General features: G+C 40.8%; 1 protein-coding gene across 3 annotated transcripts in view; it reads right to left on the bottom strand.

Moving 5' to 3' along the window:
* KALRN (kalirin RhoGEF kinase) overlaps positions 1-21,955 on the bottom strand; it is a 464,957-nt gene that overhangs the window by 154,380 nt on the left and 288,622 nt on the right. For all 3 annotated transcript variants that reach the window (XM_066553090.1, XM_066553091.1, XM_066553092.1), the window contains exons 14-16: positions 13,017-13,212; positions 7,268-7,434; positions 1,166-1,285 (exon numbers count right to left, since the gene is read on the bottom strand). In XM_066553090.1, coding sequence (XP_066409187.1) covers positions 1,166-1,285; positions 7,268-7,434; positions 13,017-13,212 — 483 coding nt within the window. The remainder of the gene's footprint in view (positions 1-1,165; positions 1,286-7,267; positions 7,435-13,016; positions 13,213-21,955) is intronic.

The following is a 21,955-nucleotide window of genomic DNA, read 5'->3' as shown; positions in this document are numbered from 1 at the left end:
GCCAGCTCATACAGAATTGATAAAAAACTTCTTCCTTTTCCTTTAGGAGCTGCAACAGCTGCTCCTTCTTTACTCTGAGCAGAGCTGGATCAAAATAAATCATTAGTTGATATTTAAACTCTAGAATTATTACCATCACTGTAATGTATATTGACTAACTTCAAGTTTACCAGAGACATCCCTTCCTCTTCCCCCCACCTCCCACTCCCAGTCAGGCATCTCTTCAAATCTCCATACTTGCAGAGTTCAAAGTTTGGTTTAGTTTTCAAATATATGAGTATTTTTCAGCTGCTCTTTCCTCTGTAAAAACCTAACAATCAATCTAATCTGGGAAGCACACACACCTTTTAAGCTGGAACAGGAAAAAATGACGCTAGAAAGCAACCTCTTTGCAGCAACTGAAATGAGCACACCCTTGGAGCACACCCTATCTCTCACAATAACAGAGATATATCAAGCACTGAGCTTAATTAGGAATCTTTTAGTGCCCTGCTCAGGGCAGACCTTAGCCCTTCACGACCTTCTCATTCAAAGGAAAGCTGCTCAGAGCAGGGGCTCTTCCTCCTGGCCCTGTGAGTGAGGCAAATGGGTTGGCTCACAATCAGTTTCCAAGGGGCAGGTCAAAGGTGTGCTGTTACTCCAGAGCAAGGAGTCAATTCTTACAAATTTCCCCTCTTGCCTCTTTGTCAAAGTTGTTTCAGGATGAGGGTTGGAATGAGTTTCTTTTCTGGGGTTCATGAAAGGAAAACTGAATCAAAGATTATTTAGTGTGAGAGCATTACCCATTAAAAAATATTCATAAATGAATGCTGTGGAATGACCTCCAGACTGTGGATGTGGAAAGAAACTGACTTGAAAAACTTTTCCCATTTCAGATCACTTTATGAACCTTAATTTTTTATCAAGGAAATTATCAGGAGATGCCTGAGTGTCATTTTCATGAATGGCAAAGCTGATATCTGCCAGCAGAAGAATTAGCTGCAGGTGATAAATAATTTGTTTCACTATTAGCTGCTGGCTACATTACGAGTTTAATGATAAGTTGATTCTCTAAAGCCTCTATTCCTCGCCTTCCTTCAGGAAAGCAATGATTGATGCCCATGAGATAACCTTTTGTGTGATGTTCACCTGGGAAGGAGAAACAAAGAGGAGTTGTTGGTGTTACCTCTATTGCCAGCTGAAACTGCTCGTGCTCCCGCTGGAGCTGCTCAGCCTCCGACAGGGAGCTGGCATTGACCAGGCTGGCGTTGAGCATCGACTCCCCGTTCCTGATCCAGCCAAGCACCTGCAAACAAAGGATGTGCTCAGTGAAAGGTGCACTCACTACCAGGGTTTGTGCAGTCACCTGTCAGAAAATGCTTCAGCCTGCCTGAACAAGTGTGAGCAGAAAGAAGTCTTTTCTGTGAACAGAAAGAAATCCTGGTCTTAATGATCTTTGCCTCTTAAAACACAGTTTTAAGAGGCAAAGATCAGATCTTATTGAAAAAGTTATTGCTTGAAGAATTCAACTCCCTTTACATGGATATTTGGATAGCAAAGAACATTCATTTTCAAGGCTTGATCACAAAAATGAATGGGCCCCCATGCAAATACCCCAGGGCAAAACCATAAAGCATGATGAGAGAGATTTGAATTTAAGCACCTTTTCAAATTTCCGACAGGAATCACAGATGTTGCAACACCTTTCTGCTTCACTTGCCTGTGTGCCTTTCACACAAAAGTCTGAGCTTAGGGGGGAGGAGGGAGAGGACACAGTTTGATCCATTTGCCATGGAGTTAAGATGCAGTTAGAGTTTCCACCTTCACACAGCTAGGAAAAAGTGTCAAATCTTGTATTTTGTGTTTAATCAAGAGGCTTTACTTCAGACATGTTAAAATTATTTGTAGACGTGCAATCCATGCTGTAATGACTGCAGAATCACATCCTAAATGTACATAATTAATCCCTCAAGCTTGCACTCACTCATTTAAGCAGCAACATTTTCTGCTATTTTAAGACAAGTGTTTAGGAAATTAGCGCCCAGAACACACATGCAAGTTCTTTCCTGTGTTGTCTCAAAGCTTTTTTTCTACCTGTGAAGGTGTCATATTAGTCCAGTAAAGCCAGAAAGTTGCTGAGTCCAATTCACAGATCCACAGGAAATCCTGATTGCTCAATCATTGCCCTAAATTTGGCTTGTGATTTCCAAAATTGACTTTGCTGCAATAGTCTACATAGCAATTTCCCTTTTGTACTATCATTTTCTACAAGTGATCCATTAATTGCCTGGAGGAAACAGGGATTTTTTTATTGCTTTGTTTTTCCTCCCTACATCATGCATCACCCTAGTTAGTGCCATTCAGTTCCCTGTAGGGTAAAAAATGAGTTTTCCCTAGGAGAAAAAAGGGAGACATGTAGCTGACCCTAATTTGTAGAAAATTACATTCTGCTCAGTACAACAGTGTGGAAGATTTAATTTCATTTGTTTCTCTTTCATCAGCAGGTGTAATTGTTCCTGTGGTAAATACATCACACATTTAAAGAAAAAGCAGTTGAGTTATCATGTGGAAATTGTATTGTCTGGCATTTTCTATAGTCCATCAGACTTGAACCCTGCATTATTACCAACTACATGGTACCAAACTCTGAACTTAACCAAAGGATCACTGTACCTGGGAAAGGCCTGAATTGAGGACATCATCAGGCAGGACATGCTTTCATGTTTTACATACTGCAATATACCCAGCATTGAACTATTTGGAATGTAGAAAATACTGAGTGTGTACGCTAAAAATACAGCTTTTTTTTTTTCTGCTGTGGAACATCTTTCATTTCAGCTGAGTTTTTCAGAAACTGCCACAGACAATTTGACATAGCTTTCACACAAATATCTGAGCCTCTAAATAGAGAAACATCAGGAAAAAAAATATGGAAACTCAGCCTTACAACAAAGCAACTTGATTAGGAAGAGGGACCACACAACCAGTCTGCCAGGTTTCCATTTGTGTTTACAACACATATTCATCCCTCTGTTCAAGAGTCTTGCAAACTCAAATTATCCAGGAGAAAGCAGTTCACGTGGACTGGTGGATTCCATGTGCCAGCCATGCTGCCAGCACCGCTCCTGACCAAGGCTGCTGCCACCCCTGAGTAGCTGCCCCCTCTCCTTCTCCCAGAGTGTGGGGCTGGACACCCATTCTGGGGTTCCTACATCCCCCTTTTCAGGCCCAAGGAGCACCCAAGCACTAGCAAATTTTGCTTGGTAGCATTTACACAGTGACCCCTGTCTCCTTTGACAAGTCTGGCTCTTCAGTGTTGGAGCCTCATCTGAGATTTGCATCAGCTGCTTTCATAGTAATGTTTCTCTCTTACTTGTGTTGTTTACGTACAGTAAGGAAAAAAAATTCAGTTGCACAACCAAAGCTTCTTAAGTCTAAGTTCAAAACCCTGCAGAGACATTCCTTGTGTCCCTGGTTTAGAACTGGCTGGAAGGGGGCATTTATACATTTGTGTCTGGTTTACAAGACCTGCTCACAAAGTGACTTCTACTCATATAGTGCTTTATACTTTTCATTAAAATCTATAGAAAAGCTCTTAGTACAGGACCAAAGCACTTCTATGATGATTTCCTGTATTAATAGTTTCACCATTATTTTGCAACTTGCAGACAGGCCAACCCTAAAACACAGCTTTAAAAAGATATTTTCTACAAATTACAGATTTTATCAGCTTTGTAGAAGCAATGACTAAATAATTCTGGAGTTAAATAAATCTTCAAAGACTTTCTTATACATCCTAACAATTTTTTTATAACAGAGAAGCAGAAACAATTTTATGGGCTCTTATATAAAAGCCACTTGTCACTGGAGACCAGTTTTACTTCAAGGCATGGGTTGTTTAACAGGGCAACCACCACAACTCTGAAACAACTCCCACTTTGACTCCAATTTGCTTTAGAGAGGCTATGCTCCTGTACAGGGATTCTCTGTAATTAAATAATAGTACCAAATTCTTCTAAACCCCCTAATTTCTTCCCTGGAACTCTGCCATCTTCACTGAGCACAGAGTCAGAATTTATAGGAAAAATTAAGATTGAGGCACCCCTTGTGCAGCCATCCTTAAGAAATGAAAGCTCTGTACCATACAGTGCTTTTGTCTACTGCTCAGTTTAGTCAGAATGTTTCTAAAGCTGTTTCTTCATGTTTCTAAAAAAGACTTAGGCCCTTGCTATGGATATCTGTCCAGTCAGATAAGAAAAGTTTTTCAAGTTTAGAAGACAAAACAATCTAAGTGAATCTTTTACAACTCCAGATCCTTTGCAGCTTCCTTCAAAAGCTTTTACTCACACAGACCCAACCATCAAGGACAGCTTCTGGTAATTTTAACCATTTTTAAAACTTCATCAGTTTCCCAGGAGCTATTTGACATTAGATTAGGAAAAAACAAATATATTCAGTGTCTCTCAAATGACTACTTCCCATCATCCTTTGGGCATATATATTTTGAAGCAAATCTAATGCCAAACAGCAAAAATAGATGGATAACAAGCACATCAAAAGGATTAAATATATCTTCAAAACAACCTGGAAAGCAAGTGTAATGGGACACCTTGAGGATATCTTGGAGCAAATTAGGTCAAGTTCAAAACTTATTTAAAAAAAAGCCCAAACCATACAAAGATAAATTAAGGGGATAGGGAAGCCAAACAGCTGTAGGCACAGCATTAGAGTTTGTTTTTTTAAACTGATCTCCACAAATCTATTCTGCTATTACTTTTATGTAAGCAGTCCAAGCTCTATAGTTTCTGTCAGAAATGAGTAGGATCCAAATGAGGGAAAATCAGGCTTGGGCAGAATTTTTATTAATAACAAAGACCCTGTGAATTACTGATCTTTTCTATTTCCACTCTAAAGCAGTTCGCAGAACATCTCATTTGGAATTGTTCCACTTTAATGGCCCCAAACTTCAATTCATTGTCTTGGCATTCAAACCCTTGGTGCATATGATATAAAGCAGAAATCTCTGGCAAATGAAACTTAAATAGATAGAGACAGTTTAAAGACTTCTTATTTCCATGAGCCATTATATCAAAATGCAAACACATGTACATGTAGCAGCTTTGACCAATTTTACTCTGTCAGCAGAACTTAACACAGCTACAGGAGGTGTCTTGCAACAACCACATCTCAACTCATTCACAAGAGAAAGAGCAATTTGGTAATGAGATCATCCATCATCTCAGATGCACTAAACTGAAAGTGAAGGAAACCTGGACCAGGCTGGAGATGAACTACAAGCCAAAATCAATACATTTCCCAATTTCACTAAATGGTTGGGAACATGAATCATCTACAGGAAACCAAATAGATAAGACACAGAAATATTTTAACTTGCCTCTTTCCAAGGGAGATTGTAGCTGTGGTAATTTATAGGTTAACAAGCAAAGGGGCGCTTAGTACTCAGCTGAACAAATAAAATGTTTTTTCACTACTGGTTTGCTGGGAGGTCACATAATAACAAAGGCTCTGATGGTCCCAAGCTCTGTTAAGGAAATACTAATTCAAGGCAGCTGTTCTCACAGTAAGCATTAGCTCAGTCTTATAACCATTTCCTTTGGGTAGATTTCAGTTATAAAATAGTTAAGCAGATATTTGATAATAAGGCAAATAACATCAGGTACCTGCAGAAAGTGCTGCACTGCCACTGAACGGCTGCAGGAGCAGCCACACACAGGGCTGACTGCACTTTACCCCAGACCAGTGGGCAACCTACATCTTTAGCCTTTCTGCTACACATGAAACTCCTCTCTGCTTTCTGTCATAAGTTAAAATGGCTCTGCTGTACCAGAAATCTATCACATACACCTCCAGGCTTAGCTAAGCTAAGAAACTTCAGGAACCTATAGAAAAAAAAAGTATATACTTCATAATCATGTTAAGATGGTTGTTCTAAATATCACAGAGTGTTTCTGGGTTTTGCTTGGTTTGGTTTTGTTTTTTTTTTTTTTTCAGAAGAAAGCCAAGCAGTCTACAGAGCTACAGAACTTTGTGAGGAGCTGATCTTCAATAATCACAAATGCAAAATGACCATTTTTAAAAAATAAAAATTAGGAGAGTTCTGTGCTACTTTTAGGTAGAGTGGAAGAATATTCACATCAAAGCGGACTTTGAAAGATGTATACACTGCCGTTAGAGCTGCCAGTTTGCCGAGTGTAAAGGATTTATTTTGCTGGCAATGATAAAGCAATTCAGATAAAGCATGACTCAGTTATTCTGTCTTCAAAAGTGAATATTTATGATCATATGTACTGAGCATTCAAAGAGTATGTGTATGTGTTTAAGTAAACAAATGAGCAGATATCTTTCATGAACACCTTGTAGTATCTTTCATGAACACCTTGTCCCAACACCACCCCCCAGCCCAACTATTTGTATCGTTAAATGGAAAACTGAATATTCCACTTGTCTGGAAAAACATCCTCAGTTTTGCTGATGAAATCAAGAACATTCAATAAAAAGACAGACATAAACTAGAGTGTGAAGCCACCTATGGGCTAGGAAGCAGGAAGTGTAATGCTATCCCGTGCAGCAAAGGAAAACAAAGAAACATGAGGCATCCAAATTAAATATTAGGGAAAACCAAGGGAGGCAGAACATGACTGCCTATGCTAGGATGAAATCTGAAAGAAAGGCAATGTAATAATACTAAGAGGTCTGAACAAGTCCTGGGATCTAGAGACCACTGATAGAATTTTTTAAATCACTGGAAGATGTTAAAGATTCCTGCAAGACAACAGATGTATAGCAATACATTTATGGCTATAAATAAACGTATCGCTATACATCAAAAGGTGAAACTTTGCTATACCTTTCAAAAGGTGAAACTACCACAATTTCATACTTAGGCCTCACAGCTCAGTTTCCTTTGCTTTGGGTCCATTTTCCACCTCAGCTTAAATCTGGGTCACAAATCAAATAATTATATTCCCAGAACACTTGGAGTCTGAGGCTGTTTCTCCAGTTGAGAAGCTACGTGGTCAGTTCTGCACAGAATTTCCATAACTACTCATGAAGCCAAAACCAGGCACACTTGGGAGAGCAGAGCCCCTTCTTATTTGCAAAGGGCCTTTCTGTAAACCTGTCAGCAAATCAACTACTGTTAAGGAAGGGGGGATTTAGACTGCCCACCTAAAGGTTTGTCCCTTGGCAGACACTGGCTTAGAGGTGTGAATGTATGTAATGGCTGAAAACCCCCTCAAAGCCCCTCATGTATGGTTAAAACTCTCACCTGCTTGACCTCAGCCTGGAGGTGCCGGAGCTGCAGGCACTGCTCTAACCTCTTGTGAGTTTGGTCAGCATTCAGCTCCAGCTCGTGCTGCTTCTCATGAAGGAATTCCAGCAGTTCTTGAACCTGGGTTGCAAGATCAATGTCTTTTTCACAGATCAGCTCAATGCCTGTAACATGCAGGGAAAGAGAGATTATTGCACTTACTTGAAATTTCAATTTTGCATTACTGAAATCTTTAAATTTTTTTGCCATTTAACACTTTGATTTGCAAGTGTCTGAGTAATTCTTTCTCACTTAACTTTCTCACATGTAATATTTGGCTTTCACAGCTCCCTAATCTTCATCATTACATTTTTCTACAAAGTAGCGTTTCTCTGGTGGTCGTTGCTTATCTGACTCATCAGCATCTGGCTAGTCGGACTGACTTAAGCACAGTCTTGCTCAAAAACTTGCATGAACATCAAATTTTAAAAAAGACAGAAAAATTCTCAGTTTTTTAGGATAATTAATAAACTTATACTTTAGAAATGCATGTTAAAAAAAGAATAAAAAAACTAGAAGAAAAAAGAGATAAGGAAGAAAATAGAAAAGTCAAATAGATCTACAGTAGTGCAGGGAGCTCCACAGAGAAAACCTTTTTCTATCTGGATGCTTGTAGAGGATCATCAACAATGAATTAGTTTTAATCAGACTTTAGTTCATTCAGAATTATTCCACAGAGTGACTTTTGTCCAATCCTCACAGAGCAGACAGAAAGGGTGTCTCAGTACCACATCTCCCTCCCTTGCATCCTCCGTGAACTTCCTAACCCCTCAAAGGCCCAGTCTGATTTCACAGCCCTGACTTGATCAGGAGATTGAAATAGAGACTTCCTGAGGCCCTTCCTACCTCCTGAATGTTTTTCTGACACTGTGAGCCTTGTGTGAAGTGTTTACATGAAATACAGGGCAGAGTTTCACATCTTCCTTCTGGGTACCACTGATGCGATTGGGACTCTGGGTTTGCCACCAGTGCAACTGGAAGGTTTGGCCTTGAGGAAATATGATGTTATCTCATGTTACTGCAGTCCCTGGGATTGCAAACTAACAAAGACCCTTCCCTTATGAAGGTCTACTGGAATTTTGCCTCAAAGCAGGAAGGATAAGGAACCTAACATAAAAATAACATGATTGCACTAACGCTGAGAAAACACTGCACTTTTCTCCAAAGCCATTTGATTTAACAGATTAATTTAGGATTAAAAAAGAAATGTGTTAATTAGAAGTTGCTGAAAAAAAGTCTTGGACACTATTTTTGAAAACCATTTTGAAAGTTGTCTTTACCTCCCTCTTTATCCTCCTCAGAGACTCATGACTTTCATTCAGCGGCATTACACAGTACAGCACACAAAATAAATACGACCTTATTACTAACCCCATCCCTTTTCCTGGTTTCTGGTTTTATCAGAAAAAGCACATGGGAATGCAAATGATTGGCTTATTCCCTTTCCCAGCCAAAACAAAACAGTTCCTTCATTACCAAATAAAGTGGAATGGCCCCTGGCTTCCCATTTAAAACTGGAAATTTAATATATGTTTCTATTCTTGGGAGTGAAGTTCTTTTCAACTGCCAGACACCAGGCATTGTTGCTGCAATTAGCCTGCATATGGTTCTGTACCCTGAGGACATGATGGCTTTTTGTATGCTTGACTTCACCACACCTATTGGACATTAAATGCACAGCTTTGCCTCCTGCACACTCAGCTGGTGCAGCTCTGATCGTGCTAACTCATCAGCAGCAACCAGGGAACTGCCTGGGATGCTATCCAAGGGCAGTGTGTGCTCCCCATGATGAATGATCTGCCCTTTCCTGCTTGTCATATGTCACGCAGATTTATTCTGCGGTGCCAGCACATGTGGGGAGAGCGCTTTTTCTTCTCAAGTATGGGTTGGCAAAACAGAAAGCCTTGTTTCCCGAATAATTTCATACATATTATCTTTACATTGTGCTTTGACAGCTAGAAAAGCACAGCTGACTTTCTGATAAAACGAACTTGGTTGCCATTTTCTTCTACTGCCTCAAACAGTGCAGCAGATGTCAAGTGAGTGATACTGAATTGAAAATGTTTTTAAAAAATCCTACAGGAAAGAGTACTAAGCCACACTAACTGGCATCCTACAAAACCTTCATTAGTGACACCTGAACTGCTTGCAATGTGAGATAGAATTCAGTCTAGGGAAGGGGTATTGCTTTTTAACCTGCACAAAACTGTTTTGAAACTGCTTTAAACCTGCTTTATGCTGAAATATTAAGAGTTTGTGATAGCAGAGTTTATATTCTCTTCTTTGCAATATAAACTATAGTTATAATTAACTATAAAGGACATCACAAAGCAAATGAAATGGATTTCTGCTTCCCTTTTAAGCAATGTGACACTTGGAAAAGATGTGAACAATGTTAGCTTGATGACCAGGAAGCTAAAGGACTTTGAATCTTACACATATCAGGCAGGTACTGAATAAATATCCCCAACTTCAGCTCTGCAGTGTACTTCAGGTTTGACTTCGAAGTAATTTGTCTAAGATATAAAAAGCTCTGTAAACCATTAGAGACCCCCAACTGGGGGCTCATTATGACAATGATATTGACAATGCAAATGGACTTTATTAATCAAATAAATTTGCACAATCAATTAACCGGTGATTAGAGTATAACTGCTTTTAATGCCTAGGATCAGACTAAGGTGCATATGGTAATAAATTACCTGAGCATATCACCACCACAGCTTGGGCCCAAGTGCTGAATTACTCCTGAATAATTATCCTAAACTTTCTGTGGGAAATGGATTTCTCCGAAGTCTCCAAGTTGTCACTTTTGGAAACACCAGGCTCCTTCAACATATTGAGTTAGGCATCCAGAAAAATCAATAACCATTTCTGAGAGTATTTACCCACATATTTAGCTTTGCTATCAGCTAAAATCAAACAGGAAAAATAGCAGATAGGTTCCTTGAAACAAAAAGGGCTGGCTCATTAGAAACTCCAGTCTTGTTGAGAATATTACTAGAATATTCTCTACATACAAATATGTTTCCTGATTGACACAGATTTTAGCGACGATCTGCAAGTACTGCAAAATTTCAGAAAATGCAACCTGACTTCCAGATCTTATCTATTCCCTAACAAAACCAAACATTTGTTTAAAAAATAATTATTCTGATGGAGAAAACAGTCTAATCCAGGCTCACTCGCGTGTGCTGGAGCATTGGAAGGAATCACAGGAACATAGCCCTGAGCTGGATGGAGCTTTGGAAATACTGGGCTTGCAGAGAAGCCTCATTGTGTGGATGCCCTCAATATCCACAGAGTCTGACCTGGTGCATCACAGAACCACTGGATTTATTGTACCAACATAAGAATGTTCACAGGGATTGCCAGACACTCTACAGCCTAGTAAGGGTCAGTGCTCCAAGTCTGCATCAGACATGCAAAAATCATGGCTGAATGTCCAAAACCTTCTTTTTCTACCTCAAGACTTCCAAGTGAAAAAGACATCATAAATGGCAGCACATGGATGTAATTTTATCTGACAGACTTGCTGGCTTAAAGACCTCCAAGACAAAGAAGAGAGTGATCAAAACCAAGTCAGTCTCCTGTGTGGCATGTTGAAAAGAATAAAGCTCAAAGAGAGTTAGAGGGAAGGGAAGAAACTTGGTCAATTAAGGGTGGCTGGTTAGGTAGAATGGCTCTGGAAAATCACATTTTTTCTGGCTCTATCTTCTGTGGCTACAGCTGAATTTTGATTGTAGCAGTGGTGACAGTGTACAATAGGGAGCAGCAATAGCAGCTGATGTCCCAGAATCTCTGCAAGTTTTCAGCTCTGGAAAGTAAGAACAATCATCCCCTACCCTATACCCTGAATGGCTATGATAAAGGATTCATGAAAAAGGAGTAAAATTCAATCACTTTTTATGAAGTATAACTGTTCTTTACTGAAGTAAGAAGCAGTAGGCTCCCAAGTACTACCTTTCTCCCTTATTGTTCCATTCTCCAGCATTTAGCATTCCATGCATACTAGACATGGCCATTACCTTTGATTTACTACAGTTACTCTACATCCCCACGGGACATCTGCTTCCCTGCTTTTGAGAGCAGTGGATTTTTATTAGGTAGGCTTCAGAGAAAGTGGCCTCAGAGAATCTTACAAAAACATTTTACAAGTCAATTCATTGAGTTGCTAACCTTTTGTCAGCAATCCAAAAGTTGTTTCTAACTTCTTGACAAACACAGAATTTATTTTTTATTTTCTAAAACTCAGTCACTGAGGCTTCTGACTGTGCTCTGTTCTGGATCATATTCTTTACCTCCCATGGATTCCTTCAGGATGGAAAAACAAACAGACAAGAGAGCACAACCATCTTAACCAATGTCTTAGGAGGAGTTTCCTAACTCAGAAAGCAGGGAGGCTGAAGCACAGGGCCAAGCATTGTGTGGGCAGATCTCAGAGAGGCTCACAGAATGCACTAGATTATCTAGTTCACAACATCCTCTTGGAGCAGTCCTCAAGCCTCTGTTGAGTGCAGCCTGCCAAATCAGGCTGGATACTGCCTACAGATTGTTCTGAAGGTAGGTGCCTAGAGGTAAAATGTTTGCCAAAGAATAATACCATAAAATCCTTTTTATTTCAAACAAGGGAAAGAACAGGAACTGCTCTTGCTTTGCAATCTTTCCAAACATTTTAGAAGGTTAAAGCACTACATAAGTAACATTCACTTCTGGGCTTTATGCAGTGATTAATCTGAATTATGATATTCCTTTTCCAGATGCAAAATCCAAGGAAACAAAAATTTTGACTCTTAGGATGTATTAGAACTTCTCTTATGCTGAGAAGCAGAACAAAATCAGACAGACTTCCTACCAAAATGAATCAAAACTTTCATTTAAGAGCACATCTCAAAGGGCTTTTTTACACCCAAGTTGCTACCTTTAAGTGCACTCTGAAAAAGAGAATTCCAGTATGTTTTATCATATTCCCCTTTTACACAAAACAATTCCAAGGAGAACTGGCTGGAAACAAGAGTTCCATTTCATTAGTGGTTTCAAGGCTCTCATATTTGGATTCTTTCCCAGAGGACTCTTGGATAACTAGATTCTTTCTCCCCTTACTCTCCTCTCTTTACCTTGGGCATGTCTACACCCTTAAATGGGAAACAGGGAAAAGGCAATTGAGTCTGCAGAGAATGAAGCCAGCCCATCTGGTCAGTTTGACTCTCACTAAAGTAAAGTTGCAGTAAGATTAACAAGCTTAGGAGTCTAGAATGACTAGACTGCATCCAGACCTGAGGTTTGACTGCCCAGCTCAAGGATCTGTAGCTCTTGACTGCAGTGCTTGTTTCTGAGCTGGAGCAAGGACAAGGAGCTTGTCTTGCTCTCCCCTCTCCATCCAGTTTGGAGTCAATCACACTCTCCATCCTGCAGCTGTGAAACTTTCTGAATGAAACTTGAAATTCAGCTTCACTTCCTCAATGAGTTTCAGTCTCAAAGAAACAGCAGATTTTTACATAAAATCCTGAATCAGAATTCTCAAAACTTGTGGAACTGTTCTGGGAGTGGAGAGACAGATATTGCCTACACTTATGCTAAAAGCTTATTTGATATGTAATGTGGTATTTCGGCTTACTATGCATTTTGGGGGTTTGGGCTTTTTCTTGGTTTTTTTTGTTTTGCCTTTTTTTTTTTTCATGTAAAATAGAGATCAAATTGTTCTCACCTGAAGCCTGGACCTCCATGATGTACTGGTGCAAGTCTTGCCCTTGCTGGATGACTTCAAAGGTCATGTTGTTCATGGCCAGTTTCCGCTCAGTGTGACGCTGCAATCGCTGCTCAGCCAGAGTGAGATCCTCAGTGTTGAAATCATTCATTTGCCTCAGCAGATCTTCATTCCAAGCATCCAATTCTGCTGTAACCTTCATGGGCAGAAGACACACTCAGGATCAATGAAATATCTTACTCTCAAACAACGTTTGGATCTGAAAATACTTCGCATTTTGACTCTGATCCAGAAACCTTCAAACTCCAGATCCTGCCCACTAAATGGTGACACTTCACATTTTTCTTAGGTGAGGATCCATGAAAAGATTATCAGTCCAACAAAAACTGTCACCTTCCTTTTCCCTTACATATCCCAAATGACACTGGAAGAGAATACCCACTATATTCTCATTGCTGGTAGAACAAATGTTTCTGAATATATTCAAATTAAATGAAAAAATAATGCTTCCAGAATTACAGAACACCCTGCAACCACACAATCCCCAAAGGGCCTGAATGTTTCTAAAGCATTCATTTTGCAACACATTATATGTTACATATCACAGATGTAATGCACAATACAGAAACATCACACTCAAGGTTTAGGTGAATCATTTACAGATTCACAAATGAAACCTGGCTGTAACCAAAGACCTGACAGTAACTCCTGGGAACATGCAAAATCTTCTTTGCTTTCTCTGCTTCCTAATTGTGACACACAGGCTGATGATTTTAGCAGTCCATTTCTTGTATCTTCTGCATTTTACATCTTTCTCCACAGAAGCCAGCTGGTATCCAAGTCCTCCAGGTTTGCCTGTGCAATTAAAGCAAGACCTAGTGCCCACCTAAGCAGCCCAGTCTCACCTCAACCTAGGTTCTGCTGCTGCAGGCAAAAAGAGGGAATTATGCTAGTGACAATGAATGAGGGAGGGGGGGAGAAGGGAAATGGGAATTAAGTTGTAGAGTGCAGAATACAAGTCTTAGAAGGATTGAAAATGATTAAATAAATTACTTAATTCTGATTAATAGGTCAATTCCTCAGCTAAATAGCTAAATTCAGGAGAGCTAAAAGTAGATATCTACATTCCCACTTGTACACATTATGACACAGTGAAAAATTCTCTGCTTCTCACTAAAAGTGCTCTTCAGGGCCTGTGTGCAGTGACATGTTTAACTTCCTAAGGAATCAAGATTCAGATTTCTCCATTCAGCTTTCCTTTCCAGAAGACATAAGTAATATGCAGACAGGCTTAGGAAGAGGACCCAAATGGACCAGTTCTCAGCCCTTCTCACATTAGAATGGACAAATGCACAGAGTTTTGAACTAGAAGGGAAAAAGTGCATCTTTTAGGCTCTTTTTTGAGAGAAGCAGAAAAGCAAACTTACTCAGTGAAGAACCTGGGACTCATCTGCCGAAGAGAAGGCAGAGCGTGGATATCCTGAGGGGTTTCTATTTTTCTTCAGCTTGTTCCTTTGCCCATTCCACTCAATTACCCTTAAATAATAGCTATCTCTACACTGTCTTTGCCCCCGTTCCCGATTCCAGCAGCCTCTGATTCATTCACATGTCACAGCAGGAGTCCCTGGACTGTGGAGACTTATTGGCAGACTTAACAATTAGGGAAAAATGTCCAAAGTTGTGGCGGAAAAGAGCTTTACCAGATACATTTACATTTAGGGGCAGATGCTCAGCTAACAGTAATCAGAACTGAGGTGATCTTGACCTCATTTTAAACTACAAACAACAGAATTTATTCAGAGTGAGCACAGGTTCCTACAGCCATGAGAGTAACACAAAGTTCAATGTAAATGTTCAGTTGTTAAATGTAAATGTTCAGTGTTAATGTTCAGTTCCTTTCTGCTCTTTCTATGGAAAAGCACATGACATAAGTGAATCAGAAATTTCTCTTGGTAACTTCTCCACTTGGCTGCAGAAGGGACACTGACCACCACTGCTTTTACTGCTTGTAGACAATGGAGCTAAAAGGGGTTTTGCTCTGTTATCCACACTCCCCAGATCCTGTCAGTGTTCCAGATAAGGAGGAAAGGATGGGACAGGCAGTGAGGATGCAAGCTGATAAACAATGCAGGATGCAAGGCCAGTCCACGGTGCTCCCTGTCACATTATCAGGGCAGGAACAGAGGCTAAGCCTGTGCCTGAGCAGCTCTGGGCATGTCCAGCAGTAACAAAGCTGTGAGAGTGAGTGCCAGCTCTGCCAGGCCAGTGGAGGGAAGTAGCCTTTGAGTGAAGGAGTGACAGTCATCAGTCAGTCAGTGTCAGTGAAGGAGTGTCAGTCACAGTCATCCCTTGTGCTGGGTCAGGGGAAGAGAGGAAGGAATCAGGCACAGCAAGAGGTGGAACAACACCAAATTTCTCAGGCTAAGTGGGTACAGGAAGGCTGGGTACATTGCTCTGAGTAACAAACAGATGGCTAGCAGGGAATCTAAAGCACACTAAGGCAAGAAGCAATAGCAGGGCTGTGACAGCAACCCAGGTTTCCTGAATCCCAATCTGGTGCCCTATTCCAGAGACCATGCTGCTTTGCATATCTCATTAGGACATTTCCTTTTCTCTCTGTACAGACAATGTCTCAAAAGCCCAGCATTTTCTGTACTTCAAACAGGACCATTGGGAAATAGTGCCAGAGTCTGAGTGTACTGGTTTCATTTGGGTATAGGGAAAATGATTTCTTTTTCTTGAGGAAGATGTAATTAGGCAGCTCTGTTGACTACAGCCATATACTTTTCAAGTCTAAAAAATGGATCCTTCACAGATGAGTCAGGCCTTGATATCTCTGATAAAACTTGGACTGCATTAAACAGAAGTGTCCTATCCCCTAAGCTGTGGCAAGATCCAATTGCACGGGGCCTCTGTCAGGAATTCTCTCATAAATGAGGGTCACTTGGCCATGAACTTGTTTTATTCCCTTTTGACAAAGAAGAAATGCTGATTAATTTACCCTGTTCATGTGTTTTGGTGGGAAGAACTGACAGTACTTCCTATTTTATTCACTTTATTTACCATTGTTAGTGATTCTAAATAGACCTCAGCATCCCCCACATGCAGTGAGAGAAGGGAAGCCCTACTGCAATAGAAGACTGGAGCTCTGCTCTGTTGCCACCTGAGAAAGCAATTTTACCAAAGCAGAAGGGTCCTGAGAGCAGCAAGAGCAGGAGTGCAAGGTCTACACTAGGATAGGAGCAGCCTTATCCCCTGGTTCCCACACTGTTCAAAGGAAAGATGCATGTGACTCATTGTCAGCCACACTTCAGCCAACTCCTTGGAAGGAGCCACCTTCCTTTTCTGTGGGTCATATGAGGTCAGTGGCCAAGAAACAACTCCCTGTTATTAAAGGAGGGTCAAACAACCCAGGAGTACTGATGGGAGAAAGCCATGACATAGCTGTTGATTCCAATGAGCATAGGAAGAACATTTTGTCATTCTTCACCTGAAACAGATGCTCCTGCTGCCATAAGAATGGGAGGAGAAGCAGCACTGGCAGTGAAGCCACTCTAGTATGAAGTGAGATATCTGAGATGTCCTTATCAGAGAAAGGGTGGAGCATGTCATTAAATGCTGGGTTTGTGTGAGCTCCATGATCCTGTCCCAGAGCAATTATGGATATAGAGCCCATGGCAGCCAGGTCTGTGTTCGTGCAGACACAGTGACCACAGTCTAGACCACAAAGCTCTTAGGCAGGAATCCTCCTAAAGCAGCAACTTAATATATCCAAATTCCCTTTCCTGCAATACTGCTGCATTTGCTGCCTCCTGGATTTGTCATGTTGCAACATCAGCAGGAAACATGAGCAAATGGAGAGGGACATGTTCTTCAGTTCCTGGAGAATAACGACAGCTGCAGAGAAGAGTACACAGGTGAAAAGCAGCAGCAGTAATAATGACAACAGGAGCAGCCCAGGCATCTCATGTCTACATTGCAGCTTGTGAATTATGCCAAGGAGCCTGCCAGAGCTGGACCAGCTGCTGTGCAGGCAATCGTACATCTCCAATAATTTCTTGTCTAAATCCTTAAGTATATATTTTTTTTTATTGTGCTGATGATGAGATTTTCTACAAAAGGATGCTTGAATGCTGCTTGTTTGGCCTTAATTCAGTGTTCAACATCTAAAGTCGTGTTTAATGGCAAGCAGAAAATTTTGTTTGCCAGTTGAAGGAGGTGGAGAGGGGAAGTGAGGAATCAAGTGAAAGAAGATAAATGCTATAAGGAGAATGAATCACAGAGAAGCTGATATTCTGAAGTATGGGCTGAGGAAGGGCATATGAGGAGGAGGGAAGAAAGTTCTATCCTGGGAGCACAAGCTATCAACACAAAGCGAGTGGGCTTGAGAGGGATCTGAAAAAGAGTAAAGATGCCTGGGAAGAATAAGCAAATGTAGGAGGCAGGTTGGAACTAAAATGATGGAGCAAGTAGGAAGAGAAGCAAAGGTGAGAAGAGTGGGTAGAGCATGGGGATGAGCCAGGACAGGAAGAACAGTCACACAGGCACAGAGCAGATCTGCATTGAAAAGACAAGATCTACCTCATTTCAAGAGAAAAAAGGTGACAGCCATACAGCTGGGATTAACAGTGGGGACAGATGAGATGAGAGGTAAGATTCAATCCAGGAAGGAATTAAAAAAAAGTTCCACATCCTGGCTGCAGAGGGAATTTCTGTGAGTGCAGAAAGAGAGGAATTATAATAGAATTGTTAAGACCAGATCTCTAAGGCACTCACCAGAGATTGGGCAACAGGAATGCCAAGGGTAAGAACATTCAGAGCAGGCTGAAGGAGCAGAGGACAGTGACATTCAGAGCAGAGGATGTGACAGTGTAAGTGGGTCTAGGAGCAGACTGAGATGGGAAAAGGTAAATGGAACTGTCATTTCTACAGATCATATAAGCAGAAAGTTTGCTGTTCCTCTTTCTCAGGCCCTGGTTTTGGCTGATGCTGTGCAAAATGACAATACTGTCACCCCATTTTTTTGACAACAGACAGAGATGCCACACTGGCTTAGTGGGGACCTGAGCCACTGAAGTGTGAAAGGACTGTCACAGTGATGATTCTGCTCCAGTGCTTTTGACTCCTCTGAATCCCAAAAATATCTGAAGCAACAATGGGATTCAGCTCCAAAACACAGGGTGCCCAGAAGAGCTTAGAGCATTCCTTTCCTTAAAATGAAGGGACATGAAGTTGGAAAACTCAGTATAGATGGAAAAGAGAAACAAAAACCCACTAAGCAAGAAACATTACAGGATCCCATCTTATGAACAGAAAAGGTGGAAATTTCTTTCAAATCTATCTCATAAGCTCTGTAAAACTTATTTCTAATAAAGAAGTTCACATCTGAGTATCAGCTCTTAGTCAGTGAGGGGGCTACAAAACATCTTGTACCTTCATGCAGGCAGCTAATGCTCTTGAAAGGTACAGCTAGTATTATAAACCTGGAATAGGATGCTCAAATGAGTTGTAAATAACAGTGAAATGAGCTGCTGTGAAAGCTGGCTCCTGTTTCCTCCTAAACTCGTGCTCAGGGATTGTTGTGAACAGCCAGAAGAGGCGGCAAGAGAAATCAGGACTGAAAAATTTAATTAGCAGGTGAAATGGAGCCAAAGAAATTGAATGGGGGGAAAATTAGATATCCAGCAGGTGAAGGTTTTAGTGATCATGGGTTTTTTTGAAATATAACAAACAGCTTACAAGATCCAATTTATACTGTGCAGTGGGAACCCCCTTAACCCTCTCAGGACTGTCCTGGTGTAGGAATTACATCACTCTAAGACTACAGAAAACAGGTTCTGTCTAGCATTTCACATTGTAGGAAAAGAAACAATACATGTAAGGGAAGGAGCTGGATGCTTCCAGGAAAGGAAAGTGGACACTTCCACTTTCCTAGGAGAGGCAGAAGTGTCACAGCATATGTCACAGTTGAGACAGCCATGACACACAGAGTATCACCATACAATTTCAGAAGGCTTTAGGCATTCACCCTTAACACTTCAGAAGGCTTCAGTGTCTGCCCTTCTGGTTCTTCAGCCCAACCTTTTATCCCTTCCTGTCCATGCACTGCACCTTTGTGCCCTCTGTTCCCTTTGGTGGTTGGTCAGTGCCCCTGGGCACTCCATGGCTCATTGCTGTCAGTGCTGTTCACCTGCTGCTCACAGCTGAGCCCATTGGGGATGAGGCTTGGCCATCCCACTCCCAATTACCACAAATGGTGCATCTACAGGTGTGGAAGGTTTTCTTGGAGGTAACCAACAAATGTTGCTGGACATGTATTGGCTGAGATCATTCCTGTTCTCAGTTATAGCATTCTACAGAGGCCTACAGGTGAAACTGAATCTCTCTACAAAAGCTTAAAGGGAAAAATATGCAGAAAGACTCTGCATGGCAGTAATTTTTTAGGGATTGCCACTCAGTGCATTTTATCATTTGGTTCATATACATTTACTCAGCATTTTGCTGTAAATTTGCATTCATTCAAATAATGGTTAATCAGCTTTTAAATTACTATTTCTGAAGCAAGGGACAAAGTACACTTGAGAGATCTTCCTGAGGATATAACTCTGGAGCACACCTGTGCTTTGTATGTAAAATGCACTCAGTGTGATGCCAGCCCTGCTGCTGATGTCTGCCAGCCCTCATCCCTCCAGCCCTGCTCCTGATTCCCTCAAAGCAGATCAGCTCCCACATTCACATTCCATGAAATCTCCTGAGTTACCTGGCTGGCTGCACAAACTCAATTCAGTCTGTGTCATACAGAAAGACCAACCATATAATCCCAAGGATCCCATGTTGTTTTGAAACATGCAGGGGCTTGGTAAAGGAATCAAACCTATCAGACATCAGAGTTAGACACGTTTCCTAAATAAAGGATGGGCTGTCATTTTGTGTGTTAAAACTTAGGGCAGAACAGCTCCCACAGGGACAGCCAGGGTCTCTCATGTTTCTGTTATGTCTGTTTTCAGGTGTTGCCATAGCTTGGATTTCATAACTTACCCCGGGGACCCAGGGTGTAAATATCAGTCAGTATAATGAGATTAAGGCAAGAAAGAACAGGCAGCACATGCTATGGGGCTGTGTGTTTGTACCCAAATTCATATCTGCCAAACCTGCCACGAGTCCAGGGCAACACAAAAGCTGCCTGTGAGGCTTAGAAGTCCTTAAAAGTCCTAAATGAACACAGCTGGTCTGCCCTGCCAAAGAAATAGGCAGGTGGCTTCTCTCAAAGGAAAGTATTTTTCCTGAAGACAAAATGCAACAATGGTTGACAGATTTCACTGAAGTACAAGATCAATAATGCCTAAATAGATGGAAATAAGTGTTGATTGTACAGTAATCATTAATCCTAAAGTGTGTCTGAACTCCAAACCTCTGTCAAGATGCAAAAGCTCAAAAACCAGGAGGTGCTACAAAACAGATGAGCACAGTGTAAGTTTAGGAAGGTGTGCCAGAGGAATGGGTTCTATGATCAATGGCACATATTTCAATATTTGTGGATAACAGTCAAAGCAGGATAGGTTCCAAAGAACAAAAGACAGACACATCCTAAGTAAAACAAAAAGGCAAATCACTCATTTGCCATTTGTTAATTTTAAAAAATCCTACTACTTTGTTTGCCCTATTCATTAGAAAGTGGGGGGGGGGGAGGGAGAGAGAGAGAGGGAGAGAGAGAGAGAAGCAGGGAAAAATTAACAGAATTGGAAATGTTCAGTACCAAAACTGGATGAAAAGAGACAACATGAGATGTTTTTTGAGGCTGGGCTCTAATGTGCAGCCTTCCCTAAAACTATTGGAAGCAGATGGGCTCTCACAGCTGCATCCCTCCAGCTTCCACTAGAGAGATGCAAAGGGTCCTCATGTCAAGGGATTCCCTGGAGCCCAAGAACCAACAGACCCAAGAACACACACCTGAGGGGGAAAATGGGAAACTGGGTGCTTGACAAGGCAGAAGTGGCAATGAGGAGAATGATGTTCAAGTTTGGGAAGAGGACCCAGGTTTTGCAGGCAGCTTGTGTGAGTGCAGGAAGGATTAACACAGCTGCAGCAGGTACAGGTCTTTCACTAAGGATGTGTTCTATATGGCACTGCTCTTTGGACAGATGGAAGGGGGCTTATCTAGACCAGAAAAGGAGAAATTAATTTGACAATCAATCATACTGGTACACATTATTTCACAATTCTTAATCTATGCAGGATCTAGGTTATTATGGAAAATTAAAACCTAAATACATTTCCAGTCATAGCTCAAGCTACTTGTCTTTAGTAGAAAAAAATACTTAATTTCCTGTTTTAAACATCATCATCTTTTTTCCTCAATAGCTTGGAATAGTCAACCATCAGAAATACTACATGCTTTTAAATTATGGTGATGAAAAAAAATCTTTTTGTTTCTCAACAATGGCATGAGATAATTCTGTTAATTCTTGTAACAGTTTCCTACTGAATTGGAGTCTTCATTATACAGCTGAGGCAACTGACTGCAATCTACTTTCTAAGCACCATTACTGTGTCAATTTGAGCCAATTCAGCTGTTTGAAATGCATAGCATACATGTGTTATTGAACATTTTATTTCAAACTGCCTTTGTTTTACTATCCATCAAACTGCCTTTCTTGTTTAAGCACTAACTGTACTTAGAGAATTTAAGATACTGACCTGGGTATGTTTTTAACTGTGTTATGAGTAAAAATTATCAAAATTATTCTAAAATAAAAAATATTTTTTCGAGAGAGGGAACTCTCTAAATAAAATCACCTGCCCCTAGACTCTCTATGAAACATGCTCTCAGATTTCCCTGTAATATCAGTCTTGCAGAGGGAATTCAGATGTTCATATGATAAAAAACCAGCAAATCTACAGTGACAACTAATGGTGATTTTCTTTCAAATCCTTTCTTG

Source organism: Molothrus aeneus, chromosome 7 (genome assembly GCF_037042795.1).
Source record: "Molothrus aeneus isolate 106 chromosome 7, BPBGC_Maene_1.0, whole genome shotgun sequence".
NCBI classification, from domain to species: Eukaryota; Metazoa; Chordata; class Aves; order Passeriformes; family Icteridae; genus Molothrus; species Molothrus aeneus.
Note: the sequence above shows the minus strand (reverse complement) of the source record. Positions and strands in the feature narration are given on the sequence as shown.